At 36.9% G+C, this 21,939-nt stretch overlaps 1 protein-coding gene and 1 pseudogene across 2 annotated transcripts in view; both read left to right on the forward strand.

Annotated features, from left to right (window-relative positions):
* The window catches only part of LOC306879196 (voltage-dependent T-type calcium channel subunit alpha-1I-like), an 88,339-nt pseudogene extending 78,240 nt beyond the window's left edge, over window positions 1-10,099 (forward strand). Inside the window, exons 36-37 of the transcript in view lie at window positions 9,570-9,649; window positions 9,818-10,099. The product of the transcript in view is annotated as a voltage-dependent T-type calcium channel subunit alpha-1I-like (transcript). The remainder of the gene's footprint in view (window positions 1-9,569; window positions 9,650-9,817) is intronic.
* A 3,862-nt stretch (window positions 10,100-13,961) lies between these two features.
* Window positions 13,962-21,939, forward strand: part of LOC306879539 (arf-GAP with dual PH domain-containing protein 1-like) — a 15,561-nt gene continuing 7,583 nt past the window's right edge. Inside the window, exons 1-5 of the mRNA XM_079432560.1 lie at window positions 13,962-14,146; window positions 16,788-16,918; window positions 19,553-19,644; window positions 20,927-21,009; window positions 21,102-21,214. Coding sequence (XP_079288686.1) covers window positions 14,059-14,146; window positions 16,788-16,918; window positions 19,553-19,644; window positions 20,927-21,009; window positions 21,102-21,214 — 507 coding nt within the window. The 5' untranslated portion in view covers window positions 13,962-14,058. The remainder of the gene's footprint in view (window positions 14,147-16,787; window positions 16,919-19,552; window positions 19,645-20,926; window positions 21,010-21,101; window positions 21,215-21,939) is intronic.

Genomic DNA, 21,939 nt, shown 5'->3' on the forward strand with positions numbered 1-21,939 from the left:
TTGTGGAGTTTTGTTTCAGCTCATGAGTGTTTCATTTCAATCTCTAATGTAAACAGTGAGGTCACTCACTAGGGTTTGGATTAGAGCTGATGTTTGTCTCTGGAAATCATGCATGAGAGATAATATCACTGTACTGTGAAGATGGCAAAAAGTGTTGATTTATTTTTAAAGTATAATGTGAAATTTCATTGTTTTACTAGCATAGTTTTACATCTCTGTCTTCCATTTTGCATTTTGTATAAACATCGCCCTAATAACACAATCAAATGTGTTTCTGAGGCCCAAAACATACTATACACAAGAACATGAACACAATCTCTTCTAGCTCTGCATTGCATTTCATCATTCATATGCATGCCATGCAAGTTTGAGTCGTGATTTGCTGCAAGCATCACTCAAGCTGCTATTGCTGCTATTGTTTTCTCTTCCAGTTATTTTATACGTTTATGATTTTTCAGTCACTTACAGACGTCTGATGGAAACTCTATCGCCCCCTTCAGTCCTGAAGTGTTCTTGCACGTTGAACTATGTTTCTGGCCTTTAATGAGATGCTGAAACGGAGGCAGATCAGTGAAATTATTTTACTGATTTTGTTTCTCATTTGCACAGCTGATTTGTTTGTAAAGGACTCTCAGTGCACATTCATTTGCATGATTGCATCTAAATTTATACGTTAGTGTCCTTAATCCAAAACTCCTGCTGTGATCGAATCATTCTCACTGGATCTACTGCGCTGAAAAACTGGGCAAATCAGTCACAAAGTCAATTAACAAAACAACCACAAAAAACTTGATATTTGTAAGAATTTTGATGATATATGAAATATATATTCACCTCCAATGTTTATGTATTTGCTCTGAAACTCTTTTTAGTACCATATTTTCAACCAAACAGTCATTGTTGCCAGAAGAAGCTTTAGTTCAAATAATCAAGGCATGTTTCCCACATCATTTTTCACTAATTGAACACAAGAAGGATATTTAATATGAAGTGAACTATACATAGCAATACTGACCTATATATCTTTTTACGGACACATGTTGAAGCATGGCACATGACTTCAGTGAAGATTTTTGAATGATGAACCATCTGATTGTTTTGAATTGATTTATTGTAATGAACCATGAACTGAACTTCTCAACTTGATCAGTGTGTTTGCTCTTGAAGTTTAAACTCAAGACTCTGTTGAAGTATCTCTGTTTTGATGCTTGTATATGTGCGGGTTGTGAGACGAGACAGGTGTGAAACCGGCCTGCTGACATGGTCTTTATATAAAGCATTAAAAGCATTTAAACCTTTGCAATATTGAGTTTATTTACATTGCCAATATGATTCTGTAGTAAATATTCTGTATACTACCCAGCCTTATCTCAGAGATTTCCATTTAGATGAAACTGAAATTCTGCTTTGGTTCTTCTGAAGTTCAGAGGAGTTTAATGCGTTTTCCATGTGCTGTAGCATTTCATCATTCACAATCCTAATAAAGTGTCTGAACTGCTTTACTGATGTCAGTGGATCAGCAGAGTTTGGGTTAGCATGGGTAGTGCTGTTTCATTGATGTCTGTTAGAACATCTTTCTGTTGTGAGGAATCATCTCATGAGTCTGATTTTAGGGTGAATGGTTCGTTTAAGTCAAGTAACGATGCGGAGATCTTAATGAGCTGTCAGTGGATCCCGCTCTTTGAAGTTCTCCGTGAGATCTGTGATTTCAACATCATGAGTCCAAAGCACTGATTCTGGGATTGAGCAGATCCCTCAGATCAGAGCGGCTCCGCTGGATTCACTTAATGCACCAGGTACCAAAATAATTTATCATGGAAAATAACAACACAATCAAACAATTAGATTTATAACTACTAAATTATCAATGTCTATTTACTCATAATGCCACAAACAACTTTTGAAAAACTCAACAGGCTTGTTTTTATACAATTAGGTCTCATTAGTTAATGCATTAACTACCATGAACTAACAATAAGCCATATATTGTTAAGAGTGATTAAGTACAATTGTTCACTTGTTTGTTCATGTTAGTTGCTTTTAGCTGATGTTAGCAGATACACTTTTGATTTAAAACATGTATTAGTAAAACATCACTAAGATGATAAATGCTGTTCATTGTTAGTTCATGTTAACTGGTGTGGTTTACTAATATTATTAAATTAAATCTTATTGTAAAGTGTTATGTTGTTTTTAAATGTATTTTGAATTGTGATATGGTTTTATTTAGTTAAGAATTTACCACACAAAACACATCATGATGAATCTTCATTGTTGGAATAATTGTGAAAGGAGTCTCTTCTGCTCACCAAGGCTTTTTTAAAACAAAAAATACAGTAACAACAGTAAATTTGTACGTTTTTTTGAATACCATTAAACTGGTAAACTGCTCTCTTTTGTAATGTATTTTGTAATGTAGTTTATTCCTGTGATGGAACACAGTTGTGTTCATAGTTTTTGAGAATGAAGCTGTCTCTTTGTTTTGTTTAACTAGGTCTGATTGTATAGTGATTTAAACTGAATCATGTGTGTTTATGATTGTCTTGATCAGAACAGACCAGACTGATGTTATCCTGACCTGTGAGCCGATCCGACCAGGAGGTGTGTGTGTGTGTGTTTCTGGACATCTGTCCACATCTGCTGCTTGACCGTGAGCTGACCAGAGTCTCATTAACATATGCTAATGAGCTAGCAGAGGCCACAGCAGGAAGCCCATCAGTTACTGTTTGTCTGGATGAGTTTGAACAAGAGCAGATCTACCACCTGTGTGTGTGTGTGTGTGTGTTTCTCTCCTCAGTTCACTCCATGCAAATGGGAAGTGAGCAGCGGTCAGTTATTATGCGGTAGAAACGCCCACAACAGCCATCAGCCCTCAACCCTCCAGAAATAACATCACGGTCAGTGTCTGTTCCTCCAGTGTGTGTGTGTGTGTGTGTGTGCGCTGCAGGTCCATCAGCTGTAGATGGTCAGTGTCTGATTCAGTCTGTCTGTCTTGATTTACTGTGACATGATGAGATAATGGCTCAGAGTGAGTGTGATTGGCTCTCTGCAGTCGTTTATATCTAATGGTCTTGTCCTCCTCTCTCTCTCTTTCCCTCTCTCTCTCTCTCTCTCTCTTTTTCTCTCTGTGTTCATCTGACCTTAAGCTGATCGATCGATTGTATGCCAGAGTTACTGGATAATCTATTCCAGTACAGATGACTCATGAATGACACTTAAAAATAAAATTAAATGAATCAGTTACCAATTTCCTAATGCCATTGGACAGTTCACTCGCTGGTCAACCAGTCATCATTCACATTTTAAGAACTGCCCCCTTTCTCACTGCTCAAAGTATTCAATGTCAAACTCATGAAAATGCATAAACTACATACAGTTGATTTAAAGGTCAGTTCAACCAGACATGAAAATTAGCCGACAATGTGCTCACCTTCAGGCCATCATAGATAGATGAGTTGGTTTCTTCATCAGGTTTGTAGAAATGTGTCTCTGCATCAGTGTCTCAGCAATGGATGCTCTGCAGTGAATGGGTGCCGTCAGAATGAGAGTCCAAACAGCTGATAAAAACATCACAATAATCCACACCACTACAGTCCATCAGTTAACATCTGGAGAAGACAAAAGCTGAAACATCCAGCATGAAGACTTTATTTTTAACTACAAAAATCCATAACGCTTCATCCATTTTCAGCAAATTTTCATTTTTTGGTGAACTGTTCATTTAAGTTGTTGTCTAGGAAGGTAGAAATGAGACTGAGGTATAACAATACACTAAATAAATAAATAAAAAAAAACAGTTGCAACTGATTTTTTTAATGCACTCAGTTAGAGATGGTAATTTGTGATTTCATGTTGATTCTCCAGATGAGAATGCACTTGTTCCGCTGGTTCAGTCAATCTAGTCATGACACTCATGCAAGCCTCAACAACGTAAAATTGAGTTTTACAGACATTCCCAATATGCTCCCGATTCAATTTGAATTTCAATTTGCTTCTATAATTACAGCGCTCTGCTGCGCACCGATAGCGCTTTAATTAGACACCGCCACGATGGCGCTCAACCCCGCTGGAAGCCGACAGCTCATAACGCTCAGATATAGGGCCTACGCCAGTGCAGAGATTCACAATTAATATCCTTACATGCAATATCTGCACTTATAAGAGAGTTATGATTTTAATACAGCAGAATGACATCCCTGAACGAGGAGAGGAAGGAGCCGTGTTCATGATTTCTGCAACAGTCCAACTTCAGATGCTCAGATTCATCTTTTGTTGCAAGACATTGTGAGAAAAATACAAAAATAACTCAAAGCACACACATGATTTATGGTGAATGAGACGATCTGCCCCAAACCACATTATAATTACTGCAGTTCAGTGATGAGCACACAGTGAAGTCGAGCTGTGAATCAACATGAATCTTTTAGTAAGTTGAGACAGAAAATGTGATGCAAGAGCCTGATGGCAAATGACATATGTGTTTGCCTCTATATTTAAAATAGTACTTCGGGCAAAATTAGAACATTAAATTAGACATTTTGCAGAATGTTCACACTTTTTAAAATCTAAAATGCACAAAAGTACCATTAAAGTTGAAAATAATGTTTCATCAACATTTATATTGAAAAGAGAAGTCTCCTCTGCACCAAGGCTGTTTTTATTTGATCAAACATACATATGATTCCAATTTAATATAGCGGTTTTCTATGTGAATATGTGTTAAACTGTAATGTATTTCTGTGATCTGCAGCTGTATTTTCAGCATCATTACTCCAGTCTTCAGTGTCACATGATCTTCAGAAATCATAATAATATACTGATTTACTGATCAACAAACATTTCTGATTATTGTTGAAAACAGTTGAGCTGTACAATATTTGTTTTGCAGAAACTGTGATATTTTCTCAGGATTTTTGATGAAATGACATGGCATGAAATGAAAATTCACATCTGTTTTGTAAATGCATGTTATAGTTGTAAATGTTTTACAAACCTGCCGATACAGGTTGTGTGTGTGTACACACTGGGGTGAAAGATCTACGAATGATGAGCAGTTTAAACTTTAGATTAGGGATACAGAAAGCTTTGTAAAGGGTTTATTCATGCGTTCACACAACAGGTTTTGAATGCGTTGTAGTGTAAGGGCTGACTGGTGAGGGTAGACATGTCTTCTCTGATACGTGGAGTATTTTAACGCTGTGAGATACAATGTTGACATTTCAATGATTTAAAAGTGATTAATAATATATATTAACTAGTAACTTATTAACCATTTACTAAGGATATGTTTGATTATTTCATATGCTATTTTTTAAGATTTTTTAAGACAGATTTGTAAATCGTTAGCATGTTACTTAATCATTTCAAAATGTTAAATCCTGATCTTCCAGTGAAAACTCTATTCAAAAAAGTCCTTCTAATGTTGTTCTACATTTCACTCACAAAGGCTACATTACAATACAGAAGATCTGCTGCTTCACGGTGACTTTAAAGCATCATTGTTCATGTGATTTAGAGTCTTATTGAAGGCATGTGATGGATCAGATCCACATATGAGATATTAGCTGATAATCTTCCTCTCTGCGGCAGTCATCTGTACATATATTTATGCTGCTTGATGTTGCTGAAGTAAAACCTGAACACGAGGCGCCTGGATTTGGCAGGTTTGGAAAGTTATGAGAGTTGCAAATAGCGACTGCAGTTTAGTGTTGTTCCTCTCACGAAGCATCATTACACAGCCACGTTCCGGTTCATACAATTTTAAAGCAATTCAAATTGTATTTGATGCTCAAATCAGCTCACATCGAGTTTATGATTTATTAAATCTTAAATATTCTCTCTGTGCCTCTGAGGATTGTGTTAATTCATGAAGTTTCTGCTCTCTCACGCGTGCTCTGTTTGTGTGTGTGTGTGTGTTTCTAGATGAGTGATGGATTTGCATGTTGTGAGTCAGTTGAGAGCGTGTCATGTCAGGCTCTGATAAAAGAAAGAAACACAAAGAAAGTCTCTTTGATCTGCTGTCGGTTTCTCTCAGGAGCGTGTCGTTATTTGCTTGTTGTCACTGTCAGCCGTTGACACACAAATACAATCACACACCAACATCATCAGCTTTCCTCGTGCTGTCAGCTAGCGTCCCATCTGTTTCAGCAGCAGATTGTGGGTTGTGTTGGATCTGTATGTGTGTGTGTGTGTGTGTGTGTAGGTGTGTATTCTGGTCCCGGTGGAGTCGCTCGATCAGAGGCCACGTGTGTTGGCTGAGACTCAAAGGTTTCCGTGCACAAACATTTCCACCAACACCGCTCTGATACACACACACACACACACAGACAGACACTCATTCACTCACTCACACTCTCGTGTGTGTTTCTGTGAATTGTGGGGACTTTCCATAGACTATGACTTTTATACTGACCAAACGATATTTTCTATCCCTTAACCCTAAACCTATACCCCTTACAGAAAACACGTTTGCATTCTTACACTTTCAGAAAAACATCATTTACTATTTTTAATCTTTATTTTTTCCTCGAGGGGTCCGCAGGCCAGTCCCCACAATGTAAAAAAAATCCAGGTTTTACTATCCTTGTGGACACACACACTCTCTCTCTCACACACACACACATTCTCTCTCTCACACACACACACTCTCTCTCTCACACACACACAAAAGCACCACAGCACAAGAATGACACTTCAAGAAATATTTCATGATGCTTCAGCAGCGCAGATGAGTGATCTGAATGAACCGGACTCATTTGTTCAGTTCTGTGTTTTACTGGGACCACACGTGCGTTTCTGCTCATGTGTGTCAGCAGTGGATTCTCAGAGCTTCAGATGTAACCTTATAAATGTCTTTACTGTCACTTTTAATCAGTCCTCTATCAAACCAACCCCACTTTTAATCATTGGTGTATTTCAGCATTTCTGAGATGACCAGTCAGCATCCATCCAGGACCGTAATGATTCCTTTAATGTAATAATTGCTAATTTCCCCATTTCCTTGTGCACTGGCTGTGAAGGTGTCAGTAGACACAGGACACAGAGGTAAGAGCAAAACAATCAACGGTGGAGAACTGGAGCGGTGGAGAACAGGGATAGGAACACTGGAGCAACTGGTAAGTGGGTCAGGTTAGTCCACATGGAATATTTGAGAGCAGACAGTGAGTGAACGGGAGGAGTGCAGGAATATAGTGCTGCTGACTAATGCTGACAGGTGGTGGTGATCAGAAATCAGGAGATTGGGATCTGGTGAGTGTTGTTAGTGGAGACTGTAGTGACTCTCTGACAGAAGGTTTCTAGTTTTTTTCTGGACTATTCTGTTTAAATCACCTTCATCCGTCCTCTGCTGCTCTAATGATGTCGGTCGTGTCTGCGTTTGTTTATGTGTGATGGGATGAGTATTGATTACATGAGGCAGACACTCAGGATATTAATTGCGTTCGTGTCGCTGTGAATCGTGTCGTTCACTGATCTTGATAACTGGGTCTAAACAATAGCCTGCTTTTCTTCCCAAAACACTCCACAATTCATCTGTCAGCGTTTGAGTAAAAACAAACAAGAATCCTCCTTTGTTGTTGTGCAGTTAAACCTCCCGATGGGCCGCCGGCGGCTGTTTGCCGAGTGTGAAATTGAAAAGTGTCTCGGGCCGTTGTTGATTTTAGCCTTAGTAATTGAAATAGTTTGGGAGGGTCAGAGATGTTTTCCTGCAGTGTTCAGAGGGAAATCCTCATGATCCGTCCTGTGACTCTCAGGGGAATGTTCATGTGTTCAGTGTGTGAATGTGCTGTCAGATCAGTCTCATGATGAAACACATCAAGGTCATTTTTGTGTTTTAGTTTGATATGAATTGCATTTGTCCTTTCAATTTCTTTCTCCTTATAAAACTGATGGCAAATTTACACTGCAAAAATGGCACAGAAGCCCTTCTGAAGTGACATTTAGGTGTCTTTACACAGACTGTTTAATGCATTTACACATTAATACAAATGCTTTGATAGTAGTTGCTGAGATGGCTCAGAGCAGGCTTAATTTAGTCTGGCTTTTATGCATCATTACATCTTTAAACAGAATTTTAAGCCTTAACTTGGCTGTGTAATTTCTGCAAAATTCTGCAATAATCGGATGTCAAACAATAACATATTGTACATATGCACTGATCTGGTGATACGAGTAGTTAGTGACCTAGTTAGTTTGGGAAAGATGGGATGTTTTCTGGATTACTTTTGGAAGAGCATGACGAAGAGTTTCAAATCTCTGGTGATGGATCTCTGTCGCATGTACTGTACATGACCCGGATTCCAGAGAAAATGTCTAGTTACAGAAACAAACACTGAAGAAACAGAAGATATGTTTGAGGACAATATGTGAACTAAGAAAGCTGAGGTGATTTATCATTGCAGCCATGAAAAGCTGTGTTTACCGTGGTAAAATCACTGTAGAGCTGAAGTAGTGTAAAAAGCGATTGTCCAAACCTCTGATTTTTCTTTTGTAAAACACACATGACAATATTTGATAGAATTGTGAATACATTTTGGTGACAGCTGACATCCACTGCATAGATATTTTCACAGAAGATAGTCAAGCAGGTTAGGAACGACATAAGGGAGAGTAAATAATGACAGAACAAGGATTTTTGGGTGAAATATCCTAGTGTGGCTATGAAATGCAGTTTCAGATGTTTCTTGAGGTTAGTTTTGGCAAAGTTTTTTTTTTTTTTTACCAGAGAAGGTCCAGTGTTTGTAAAAACGTTCATTTTCCATCCTTATTTTCACTCTCTTTAAAGGGGCGTTTCCTCTCACAAACACAGAAGTAAACGCCCACTGCTGTGATTGGCTGATTCCATCACACTGTAGCCACGCCCTCCTTTACAGCATGTTGTGTTTTGGTAGTTGAGATGCCAATCACTGTGATAGTTGAATCCGTTTAAAACAGCACAATCGCAACAGTCTGTTTCAGTGTGGAAATGGCTTTTGCTTGCTTAATTGTTAAATTTTCAGCTTTAACTATATTATAACTTGTCGTGTTACTGAAGACGCCGCATGTGTGCGGGTATGTACTGATTTGATTAGCAACACTCACTGCAGCGCAAACTCTAAATATCAAGAACCTTTTTATTCTCCATTTCATGACCCCTTCAATGCTTTTATAACACTACAATAACAGACATAGCCACTACATAACGTGACACCAGTGCACTCACTGAATATAAAGTGAAAACACTCTCCATCATCATCATCATCCTCCTCATCCTCCTCATGAAGGGTTAGAGTCCATCTCTTGTTCTGTGTTTTGAGTCAAGCATCACTATGCAGAGCGTAACAGAAACCCTTATTATAGTGAAGACTGATAACTACCCAGAATCCTCTTTTTTAAATCTATCTCCTCCTCTGATCCGTCATGCATAAACCTCAGCAGACACAAAAGCTAAACTCAAAAAATTCAGTTCATGGTTCACAGTTGAAGTTCAGCGGCGTAATTGCCCTGAATCTTTGATTAATGGACGGCTCTCTGTCTTTACCTCGGTCTCTCGTCGAGCTCTTAAACCTGGCGTCTGATTTCTGTGGTTTCAGGTGAGATTGTGACGTGTGATGATGGATTTCAGCTGGCAGCTGTGAGCAATGCTGGAATTCCTGGTGCTCAGATCAGCTCTGTGACGCTCGTCGTCTGCTGCTAATTGGGTAAAGGTTAGGTTTAGAGTAAGGGTTTGGGTGAGGCACTTAGTTCTGGTTAGGGGAAGGAGCTAGAGATTGCATTGTGTCAAAGTCTGTCCTCACAAAGATACATGGTTGTGTGTGTGTGTGTGTTTGTTTGTGCCCAGAGCGGCTTGTGGCGTGAACGTTGGGCACGGTTTCAGTGTGGCGCTGAAACAGACGGCCACACTCTGAGTCACATCAAACGCCTCCACCGCAACGGCAAACGGCCGTTAGGATTACAGAGCACAGCCGGAGCAGATTACGGCCGTATGCTAACAGCTGAGACTAAATCTGCCTGTTACATCCTTTACCACCGGCACAAGAGACAATCCACAGCCACACTGAAGAACAAGAGTTTGACGGGGATTATAAGAGAATTCACCCCCAAATCCTTCATTAAATTTTAAAGTGTAAAGCAGCAAATGCTGAACATCTTGAGGAACAGCTCAAGCTTGTTACACATTTATTGTTAGTTGTTCTGTTGGTCAGGAATAATATCTGTCCTCACGACCTCAGTTTAACTGCATGGACCAGGTTTCTGATCACTGATGTGTAAATGTGGACGGTCAGAACAAGTCCTTTCTGCGGTTTAGTGCATGTCAATACACTCAAAAAATAAGGTTCTGTATTGGCACTGATGGCTCCATGAAGAACTGTTAACATCCATTCAATCTTTCTATTCCATGAATGGTTCTTTATAGTGGAAACAGGTTCTTCAGATTAATAAAATGTCCTTCAAACTTTAGAAAAACATGGTTCTTTTAAGAACTGATCACTGAAAGGTTCTTTAGGGAACCAACAATTTTTCTTCTATGACTTCATTGTGAAAACCTACTTTTGAACCTTTTATTTTTTGACTGTTTATTTATTATAGAACAAAGTCAGAATACATGGCTTTCAATGACTACACTGTAAAAAATAAGTGTAATTTTAACTGTAATATTTTGTAAAAACGCTACGGGGAAAAAACAAAAAACTGTTAATAGGTTAACAGTAAGTTCCTGTACTATATACAGGGAAAAACTGTAAACGATCTAACCAGACATTTCATGTAATTTTACAGTAAAATGTTGTTAATTGTACAAGTAAAAAATAACAAACCGATGTATAATTTACAGTCAAAAACTGTAAACTGATATCCCCCGGAATTCCCTGCATGACACACAACATTTTAAAGTATTTTTTCATGTTTTTTTATCGTTTTTTAATAGTTTTTGTCATGTGCATTTGGGCTTTTCTTCTGTTGTTTAATGAAAGTTTATTGCATTAAGTATCAGGTGCGTTACCATGATGGTGTTTTGTGTTTGCATGAATGACTCTTGTGCACCTTCTATATATTAGTATATACTTCTGCTGGTGGTGAAGCTACTTGTGATGAGCTTTGATTCTTCATGTGGTTTTCTCTTTTACCATCTGCATTATTATGGTGGTTGTGAATGTTAATTGTACAAAACAGATTTTAATAGCAGTGTGTTGTTGAATTTACTGGTTCACATTCAAATGTCCTTGTTTGTAAATTAGTTTTATACAGTAAATTCTACAGATTCCCCCCCCCCCCCCCCCCCCCCCCTTTAAATGTGTTTACAGTTTTTCTGTATTTTTTTTTTTACAAAATTATTCTGGCAACCACAGCTGCTAAAATTATTTGGTAAAAACTACAGAATTTTTTTTACAGTGATAAACAAGCCAGGGTTTGCATTAAAGGAAAAAAGAAAAGACTGAAACTTAAATTTTTGAGAGTGCACATGTTCCTCATAGGTTTACCTTCATAAGTTGCAGGATGTTTCAGTATAATGGGATTTTTATCTGAGAAGCTCAAGGAGATATTTGGACATCATGAAGCCAAAGTGAATCCAAGAAATAAACAAAGCACATCCAGAGAGAAGCTTCAGGTAGGTGTGTGTGTGTGTCTTCAGCTGATAAGTAATGATGAATTACAGTGAAATGTGCAGCTTTATTATCTAAAGGTCAAGATGTTAAGCTGCTGGTTAATGGGGTGATTTCTTGAAGGAGCAGCTCATGGTCTCGTCTGATTTTTTCACGTTTTACTTGTTTTCAGATTGCTGAATCTTTTCCTCTATTTGCTTTGTGCTTCAGGTTCCTTTCTGTGAGTAACTCTGTATTTAAACATGGCTCAATGTGTTAAATGCAGCTGAGAGTATTACGCTCCTATTAACCATTGTCATATTTCCGGTCTTCTCATAAGCAGAAGTTGTCATAGTTGAGTGAACTTCAATAGTGGTGAACAGAAACTACGACAAATACAATTTCCGTCGTTCCCTTTTGCTCTAAAAGCTAAATAAAAATATAAACCACAATAGCATTATAAGCATATAGCAATCATAAGTTTTCAGGGTGTAGCAAATTGTCAAGTATTTTTGTTTAATGTTTATCTTCAACAAAATGTCATTAAACAGTCTATTATTGTATGTTTTAAATAGAAAACATTATTTCATATAGTATTTTCCCCCACAGACAGGTTCCTAGTATGGCAATTTACTTCATATATTTAATTTAGTGCTGTCAAATGATTAATCGCTATTAATCGCATCCAAATTAAAACCCAATATTTCACGGGCTCTGTAAATGAATAATTTGTATGAATGTGATTTCAGAAGAAGACTGCAGGTGTCTGACACAAACTAATGAAATGTGATGTGAGGTCAGGCTGATGAGCAGAACTGTCATCACTCTGGACACACAGCAGATCTTAATGGATCGAGTCACTTCTTTAATCGCTTCAGTCCGCCAGCGTTCATCTGCACAAATGATGACTGAGGAGTGAGAGTATAGTTCATTATCATTCGATCTGCTGTAATGTCCACGAGGAAGCCTGGTGCTCCCTGCTTCAGTTCTTTATTTATTTGTGCTATTTCGGTGGTCGTTGTGGCAGCATCATTTGGGGTTGCCATGGAGACAGTGTTACAGTCACAGCACATCTGATCTACTGTATCACTGCGGTCAGTCAGTCTGATGAAGAACTGTGCTGACCTCTGAGGACTCATGCTTTGAGAATGAACGCCGCTCAAACAGATGTCAAACAGAGCGATTCATCTCACTTATCACTTAGATCACAAACACACGGATCCACCTGCAGCTTCAGCAAAGATGAAATTGGTGAGTTCACACTGATAACCTATTATAATAAAAGCAAAACATTCTTCTGAATTCATAAATTGTGAGGAATCCGACTGCAGATTCATCTATATCATCCTATATTCCTGTATCTCTCTGTTGTGATCAAAACAAATGATCGTTTCAGCTGATCAGATTCTTGCCTCTCTGTTTCAGTGAAGAGTAACTGATTCACAGTGATCTGCCTCCACCATGTGGACAGACAGTGAAACATGGGAGTCATGTATGATTATTAAATCCTTCAACAATTTATGAAATATATCTAAAAATCTTTATTTTTGCATAAAATTAATCTTTCCTTTTCACCTCTGCTCTAACTGTTTTCTTCTTCCTACCCTAGCTTTCTAATAAACATGGCATTGTACTCCATGTGAAGAATTGCTTATGTTCTTCGTCTACTGTAAGTCACTTTGGATAAAAGTGTGCACTAAAGGCAGATATGGAAGCATAAATCATACACATTTTTATACGAAACTGAGATCAACTTACTGAACAATTTCTCACATTTGTTAAATAAATGTGATGTATGTTTATTAATTTTCCAATAAGAGTTTTCAGGTTGAAGCAAACTGTTATGCATTTTTTCTTTCTTTTTTTGTGTTTAAATTGAATCAAAATGGCATCAAGTGTATTATATTGTAGCCTATGTTTTAAATACAAACAAGTTTTTTTTCAATTTCTATGTAAACAAACAAACAAACAAACATACAAATAAATAGCAAGAATAAAAAATAAAGAAAACAAAACAATTTATGGAAAAAACTACATTTAATTAAATGTTAATTGTATTTGTTTTAGCAATTTCGTTCTTTCTTTCTTTTAATTTCGGCAAGTTTGGTCTTCCTGGGTGTTGTTAATATTCATAATTATATTATGTTAAATAATTCGCACTTCGTTATGTGTAACATGATCTTTAAATTGGTGCATGTGTACAATAGCCTACATTTGTGTTATTTCTATATAAATTCTGCCTTATAATCTGTGTAATGTGTAAATAATAGATGTTTAACCTGTGAGTTTGAGTGTTTATAAAGTATTTGATGTGATGGCGCGCTGGAGCACACACACACACACACACACACTCTGTGGCATTTCTGATGCGGAACAACAAGTCTGAACAAACTCTGCTGCTCCACTTCCGAATGTTTGAAACACCTCCATCAGCCCAGGGCCTCCTCCCGCTCCTCCCGCTCCTCCTGAGGAGACACCGATCCGCCGCTCCACCGGACCGATGACGGACAACGAGCGAGCCGCCAGAAGCCTCAAACACGTTCTGCAGAAACCGGGGAACGGCAGCTGCGCGGACTGCGGCGCCGACAGTAAGTTATTGTTCTTTACACGCATCAAACATTCACCGATCAACCAGAACCGAACCTGCGCGAGCGGAGGAGAACTCACCTGACTGACTCACCTGGAACACTGCGTCACGACGAACTCTGGCGACTTGGAATCGAGATGTTTCATACAACATATTACAACCTTACTTTATTAAACGTGATACTATTGCGAGTCAGTTGGGACATTTCTTGTTTTAAATCTGAAAAGAAGCGCGTGCATGCGTTTCCAGACATACCTGTGGGGGTTTGTGAAGGAGAGACGGACCTGATGATGGGTTCAGGGCAAGCTACCCGATCTCATGAAAGTGTGTGTCAATAGCACGAGTTTATGTTTCGATTTGGCGTACTATTTATACGCAGAAATGGACTTTGGCGTGCAAACGATACGCAATGGGTAGGATTGGGGTTGTGGGGTAGATGCAAACTATGTTTCATGTGCACGCCAAAAATAGCGTATAATAGGCACGCGAACATTGCGTATTATATGCACGTCAAACACTTGCGTAACACATGCACGCCAAAGTCAATTTCTGCATATCAGTAGCACGATTTTCTGTTTGTATTTGGCGTACTGTTTATATATGCATGTGTGTGTGTGTGTGTGTGTGTGTGTGTGTGTGTGTACTCATGTAAGACAGGGTTTGATTTCAGGAACTCTACAACAGAATATTTTCCTTCTGATTCAGGATGATTCACTGAAGAGTTTAGAAATGATGTTCCGGAGCTCAGGGTTGAGTTTGTCTGGACAGGAGCTGCTGCTGGAGACGGGGTCAGATATAGACTGAAGGTGTGGCTGTGTGTGATTTCTACATATTTCTAGAGAGAGAGAGAGACGGGGGATGTGGGAGCAGTCGAGGAGACTGATGAAGAAACAGGAAGTGTGTTTCTCCACATTTTCCAGTGTAACACATGAAAAAATACAGAAAGAGCCGTTCTATCGTGTCATTTTCAGCCAAAGTCCCTTTTAAAGAAAGTCTGTTCACTCGGCGCCCACATTTGTAATGCCTCTAGGCAGCTATTTTCAGGCATGCAAGACCAAGGCTGTGTCCCAATTTGCCTACTTATACTACTCCCTAAAAATATATACTTTTTTTGTTGTTGTTGTTAAGAAAAAGTGTATACTATTGAGTGTGTAGCAGAAGATAGGCAAGCTTTGGGACACACTACTACTCTCATAATTGCAAATAGTTTCAGTTTCCATTGACTTTCATTGTGTGTGTGTGTGTGTATATATATATATATCTTTTTTTTTCTCCATTGTATAGAATGAAAGTCAACCTAAGCAATCTGGTTGCAAACATTCTTCAGAAATATCATATATTGTGGAACAACATGAGGGAATTTTCATTTTTGGCTGAACTGTTCCTTTAAGCTATCACATGAGCTATAATCAGACTACTTTTGCATTACTTTTAACCATTTATCACATTGGTTTTAATAGGATAATCTTGTACCATATTGATATAAAAATACAAAGAGTTAGAAAATATATTTAATGTGTTGTTATCAAAAACATGGTGCATTAAACCTTATATTGTGTCAGGCTTTATGAGTTTTATGAAAAGCTAATCAAAAAACTAATTATTTTAAAATGATTCAAAATAAAACACTTGCCGGAAAAAAATAAATATATATATATTTACATGCGACCATAACCAAAGTCAGAGAACCATGAACATAAAGTTGTGATACTTTTGTATTAAACTATTTATTTTAAAATCTCAGTGGTACTTCAAATAATAATAAAAATATATATATATTAGTGGAAAGAGGTGTTAGTTGATGTGTTTGAAAGACAAACACCTTCTAAAGTAATATATGGTAAAATGAGTGATAATTCAAATAAAAATGAATGTGTTGATCAGAATTTAATGCAATGCTGAAACTCTTTAAAAGCTGAAATTATTTTTGTAAATCCAGAGGTCAAATTCTGACTGACTGTCCACAAAACTCAAGACTTGATATATTTTTATAAATATTATAAATACATGTATTACCCAGCTCTGCACACACACATATATGCATTTCAAATGCTTCCTTCCCCCGTCAAAAACTGACACACTTATATATTTTTCATTAATATAAATGAATGAGGTGCAGTATATGAAGTATTTGTAAAGAACATAATGACATGTGTATTTAGTTTTCTGGAAATCCCACTGTGCAGAAGTTTTAGTGTTTGATCTCATATCTTCTCTGTAAGTCAGTGTTGTGTGTTTTGAGGCCTGTTCAGATAATGCAGGAATGTCCTCGCTGTGTTTCTGTAGCTTGAGGCCGATGTTAATGCTTCTTTACCTGCTTTGTGTTTCTTTAGCTTCAGGGCTTCTCACTGTGTGTCTGAGTTCTCTTCAGCTTTTCCCAAACTGTTTTCCAGTAATCCTGATGCAAGTCTTCCTTATTCTGTCAGTTCTGTGTGTCAGTAACTACACTGTAATCTCATAATTACAGGATGATCCGTTTGTCTGGATCTCAAAAACATCAGCCAGACCTGCGTTTACAGCATTTACAGGATTTATCCAGGAAAACCTGTCAATTACTTTATTCTGTTTTGTGTGTCAGACTAGAAGAGCCAGACTGAATATCTAATAACAGCTGTTTTATTTATTATTTCTCTCTCTCTCAGATCCAGAATGGGGCTCCTGTTCTCTAGGTGTCTTCATCTGTCTGGACTGCTCCGGGGTCCATCGCAGTATTCCCAGCCTCGGAAAAGTCAAATCGCTCCAACTCTCACGCTGGGAGGATTCAGAAGTTCAGGTGTTCATTAAGATTTCTATTCAGAAAATAATCACACCTTTCTTCATGCTGCTTCAAACACATGTCAGTGTTGTTCTATATACTATTTGGTAACACTTTAATATAGGGACCAGTTCTCACTATTAACTAGTTATTAGCGTGCCTTTTATTAACATGTCGGCTGTTTATCAGTACTTTAAAGCACTTATTCTGCATTCATCGCTAATCCTACCCTTTACCTAAGCTTAACAATTACCTTACTAACTATTAACAAGCTGCACATTGGGAATTTATTGAGGGAAAAGTCATAGTTAATGGTTTGTTAATCACGAGAATTGGACCTTAGAATAAAGTGTGACCGATTATTTATATATTAGGTTGTTATTGTGTATTTATTATTTTATATTTTCTGTTTTCGTTTGCTTTAGTAGTTTTATGTGTTTTTTTTAATGTTCATTAGTTTTTTTTATATTCAATTTTTTTATATTTTTATTTGCACTTTTAATTTTAGTAATTAACTTTATATAAACTGTTTGTAATACTAATATAGCATTTATTAATCTTACAATTTTTAAACATACAGGCGCATCTCAAAAAATTTGAATATCGTGAAAAACTTTTTTGTAACTTATTTCAAGAAGTGAAACTTTCATATATATTTTACTTTCATAACATGTCAATTAAGACATTTCAAAGGTTTTTTGTTTTAATTTTGATGATTAGAGCTTACAGCTCATGAAAGTCAAAATCCAGTATCTCAAAGTATTAGAATATTTATATTTGAGTTTCATTAATGACCATCTCTACAGTATAAATTCCTGGTATCTCTTGTTCTTTGAAACCACAATAATGGAGAAGACTGCTGACTTGGCAATGATCCAGAAGATGAACATTGACGTCCTCCACAAAGAGGGTAAGTCACAGAGGGTCATTACTGAAAGCTGTGGCTGTTCAAGGAGTGCTGTATCAAAGCATATTAAATGCAAAGTTGACTGGAAGGAAGAAATTGGGTAGGAAAAGGTGCACAAGCAACAGGGATGACCGCAAGCTTGAGAATACTGTCCAGCAAAGCTGATTCAAACACTTGTGAGAGCTGCACAAGGAGTGGACTGAAGCTGGAGTCAGTGCATCAAGAGTCTCCACGCTCAGACGTCTTCAGGAAAAGAGCTACCAAGCCACTTCTGAACCAGAGACAACGTCAGAAGCATCTTACCTGGGCTGTGGAGAAAAAGAACTGGACTGTTGCTCATTGCTCCAAAGTCCTCTTTCCAGATGAAAGTAAAATGTGCATTTCATTTGGAAATCAATGTCTGGAGTCTGGAGGAAGAGTGGAGAGGCACAGAATCCATGTTGCTTGAAGTCCAGTGTGAAGTTTCCACAGTCAGTGATGATTTGGGCTGCCGTGACGTCTGCTGGTGTTGGTCCACTGTGTTTTATCAAGTCCACAGTGAATGCAGCCGTCTACCAGAAGATTTTGGAGCACTTTATGCTTCCATCTGCTGACAAGCTTTATGGAGAAGCTGATTTAATTTTCCAGCAGGACTTTAGCACCTGCCCACACTGTCAAAACCACTTCCAAGTGCTTTGCTGACCATGATATCACTGTGCTTGATTGGCCAGCCAACATGCCTGACCTGAACCCCATATGAAATCTATGGGATAAGAGAAAGATGAGAAACAGTATCCAACAATCCAGACGAGCTGAAGACTCAATAATGCCACAGGCTGATCGCTTCCATGCCATTCCTCACTGATGCTGGAGTTTGTGCTAAAGGAGCCCCGAACAAGTATTGTGTGTATAAATGAACATACTTTAAACAACTTCAACTTTTTTTATTGATCTTAGGAAATATTCTAATACTTTGAGATACTGGATTTTGACTTTCATGAGCTGTAAGCTCTAATCATCAAAATTAAAACAAAAAAAACTGTTAAATGTCTTACTTTGCATGTAATGAATCAAATATATATATGAAATAAGTTACAAAAAAAATGCAGTTTTTCGCGGTATTCACATTTTTTTAGATGCACCTGTATATATTTGGATGTTTTCATCAAATGTTTATCCTTTTTGCAACTTTATTTCAATTATGAAAATGAAAATTGTTAACAACAACACTGATCTGTTTGGTGTTATTTTTCATGGAGCAAAGTTTGAAAAATCAATGCAGCTCTTTTCCGCATCAAAACGTCCACGTTTATAGTTTGATAACATGTCATTTGTAACTAACTGCATGATTATTATTATTATTTTTTACTGTACATTTCTGCCATAGTCGCCACTAATAACCTACTCCTAAATATAATGTAGAAATTACAAATTTTCTGTAAAGCTGTTTTGCAACAATTTGTATAATGAAAAGCACTATACAAATGAACTTGAATTGAATTATAGTTTTTGTGACTTCATTCAAAACTTCATTTTCATTTCATTTTCATTCAAACTTCAGTCTGTTCCTCAAACAAATCGTCCCATGACTTCTGAAGAATATAGCACATATGACTCACATGAACCTTTATGATACGTTTATGCTGCTCATGTCATTTCTGTCTGGAACTTTATATGTTCACTATGAACCGTAGAGAAAAGAGCTGCATTAAAAGAGCATGAGATTTCAGTTCCAGCTGTTTCTTTAAACATGTCTGTGTTTGTAGTTCATGTCTGAGCGAGGGAATGATGCCATGAACGCCGTGTATGAAGCTGCGCTTCCAGTTTACTTCTACAAACCCACACACAGAGACTGCCAGTGAGTTTCCATGGCAACGCGCCACATCTCATCACATTAACACACAGCTGCATATGGAGATATCATCATATCAGGCTCTTAGATGCTCTGGCAGGTGAGATCAGGGTCACTTCAACTTCAGGACACTTAATTGAGTTCATTTTAGCTGATCGGCCGGCTTTACAAAGAAGATCTGTCTTTGAGGCCCTTCGTAAACTGAATATCTCTGTGCCAATGAAGTATTATCACACTATATATAATATTATATCTACTATTTATTCATATTAAGAAATAGCTTTCAATTCTATAAATCAAACAACTAAAACACAAACTAAAACTTTTTTTTTTTTAAATATCAGTGTATAATTTTTAAATGTATTTTTAAATATAATTGTTTAATTTGTTTCTATTTCAGTTTTAGTTTAAGTTCATTGCAGTTTTACTCATTTTACTTCTTCAAATTAAACTTATTTCAGTTTGGTACCAAGGAAATGTTTCTAAATTTCTTTATTTCAGCTTATTTCAGTTTACAAAAATGTTTTTAATTTTCAATTTTAGTTAATGATAACCCTTATATTAAGTCACTTACAGTAAGTTTCATTTGTTACACAATCATTTATATTTATATTATTAATTAGCTTTTATTTTTATATTTCCAGTTTAAATTTAGTCCAGTTTTTAGTCATTTGATTACATGCTTTTGTTATTTATATTAGGTTTTTGGGCTTTTAAAACATTACTATTTAAGTTTAATTAGTTTTTATTTCAGTTTCCGTTTTAGTTTTTATTTTATATCCAATAATTTTAGTTCTTCATCTTACATTTATTTTAGTTATTTGCCAAGGAAACATTTCAAATTTAATTTTAGTTGAAGTTTTTCGTCTAATAGATATTTTTTATTTTATTTAAGCTTTATTTTATTTAACAAACATATTTTTAATAGTTTTAGTTAATAATAGACATTGTTTAATAGGTTAGTTAATAATAACCCTGCAATGATCCAAACCATGTTAGAACAACTTAATAATTGTTTTCAGGATCACACACACCTGCTTAGATTTCATGTGAAACCACGATGAACAGTTTGGTCTCTTTCCAGGTCGATCAGATGATCGTTTCTCTCTCTGTCTGTGTGTCTCGGGCAGAATGAACGGCAAAATGAACTGGACTTCATCACTAGATGACTTTATGCCTGGCTAGAGTTCAGTGTTATTGAGCACATTGCAGTCAGTTTAGCTGTTCTCCAGTGTGTTTCTCCTGCTGTAAGTGTGTGTGTGTGTGTGTGTGTGTGTGTGTGTTTCAGCGTGCTGAAGGAGCAGTGGATTTGGGCAAAGTACGAGAGGCAGGAGTTCATGGAGAATGGCAAGAAGCTGATCTATGAGGACGGTGTGTGTGTGTGTGTGTGTGTGAGAAAATCTCAGAATACTTGCTTTCTGTTTCATTCCTGATGATTGACATGATTGTTTGACCAATCACAGAGACGAGAGACGGCATGCTAATGAAGAGGGGGCGGGACAACGGACAGTTCCTGAGCAGACGATTTGTCCTGTCTCTGAGGGACGGCACACTAAAGTACTACACTAAACTAGACGTGAGTATCAGCACAGGCATGCAGCAGGATCATTGAGACACTACTATAGTTTTTGTAGAGTTTTATTTTTATATTTTCTAAGTGTAATTTTAGTTAAAATTTTAGTAGTTGTATTGTGTTTTTAATAATCAGTTTAATTAGTGCCTATACAGTTTTATTAATTTTATTAGCACTTATGATACTTTTTAAATCTTTACAGGGCTCGCAAGATTTCTAAATCCCTGGTATCCCTTCGGGCAGGTACTCTTCAGATTTTGGTAGCCCGAATATTAATTTAACTAGCCCAACTAAAAAAAGACCATAAATGTCAATCAAAAACATGATATACACATATCAACGAATATCAAGGAAAGAGTTTTATTTTAATATTTACAAGGTATCTGCAGAATTTTTAAAAATCAATTTAAGGCAATTTATGACTGAGCTGCAGAAGTAAAACGAACAGCGTATGAGTGGGTTGGACTATCTGTGCTAACATTAAGCCTTAAAATGACATGATTTATAATTCAGATACAGGTTTTCACAAAAACAAAAATCTTATAAAAAGTTATTTCAGCCTTTAAATCATTTTTATGAAAAGGGATAAGTCAAACATATTAATTATTATATTAATTTAAAACATAAATATTACTGTTTAAATTGTTTGGATTTTTAGAAGGCACCCCACATTAATAAATACTATAGTAATTTATAATAAATACTATAGTGTTTTTGAACCATGCTAT

This window comes from Barbus barbus, assembly GCF_936440315.1.
Source record: "Barbus barbus genome assembly, chromosome: 13".
In the NCBI taxonomy this organism is placed as follows: Eukaryota; Metazoa; Chordata; class Actinopteri; order Cypriniformes; family Cyprinidae; genus Barbus; species Barbus barbus.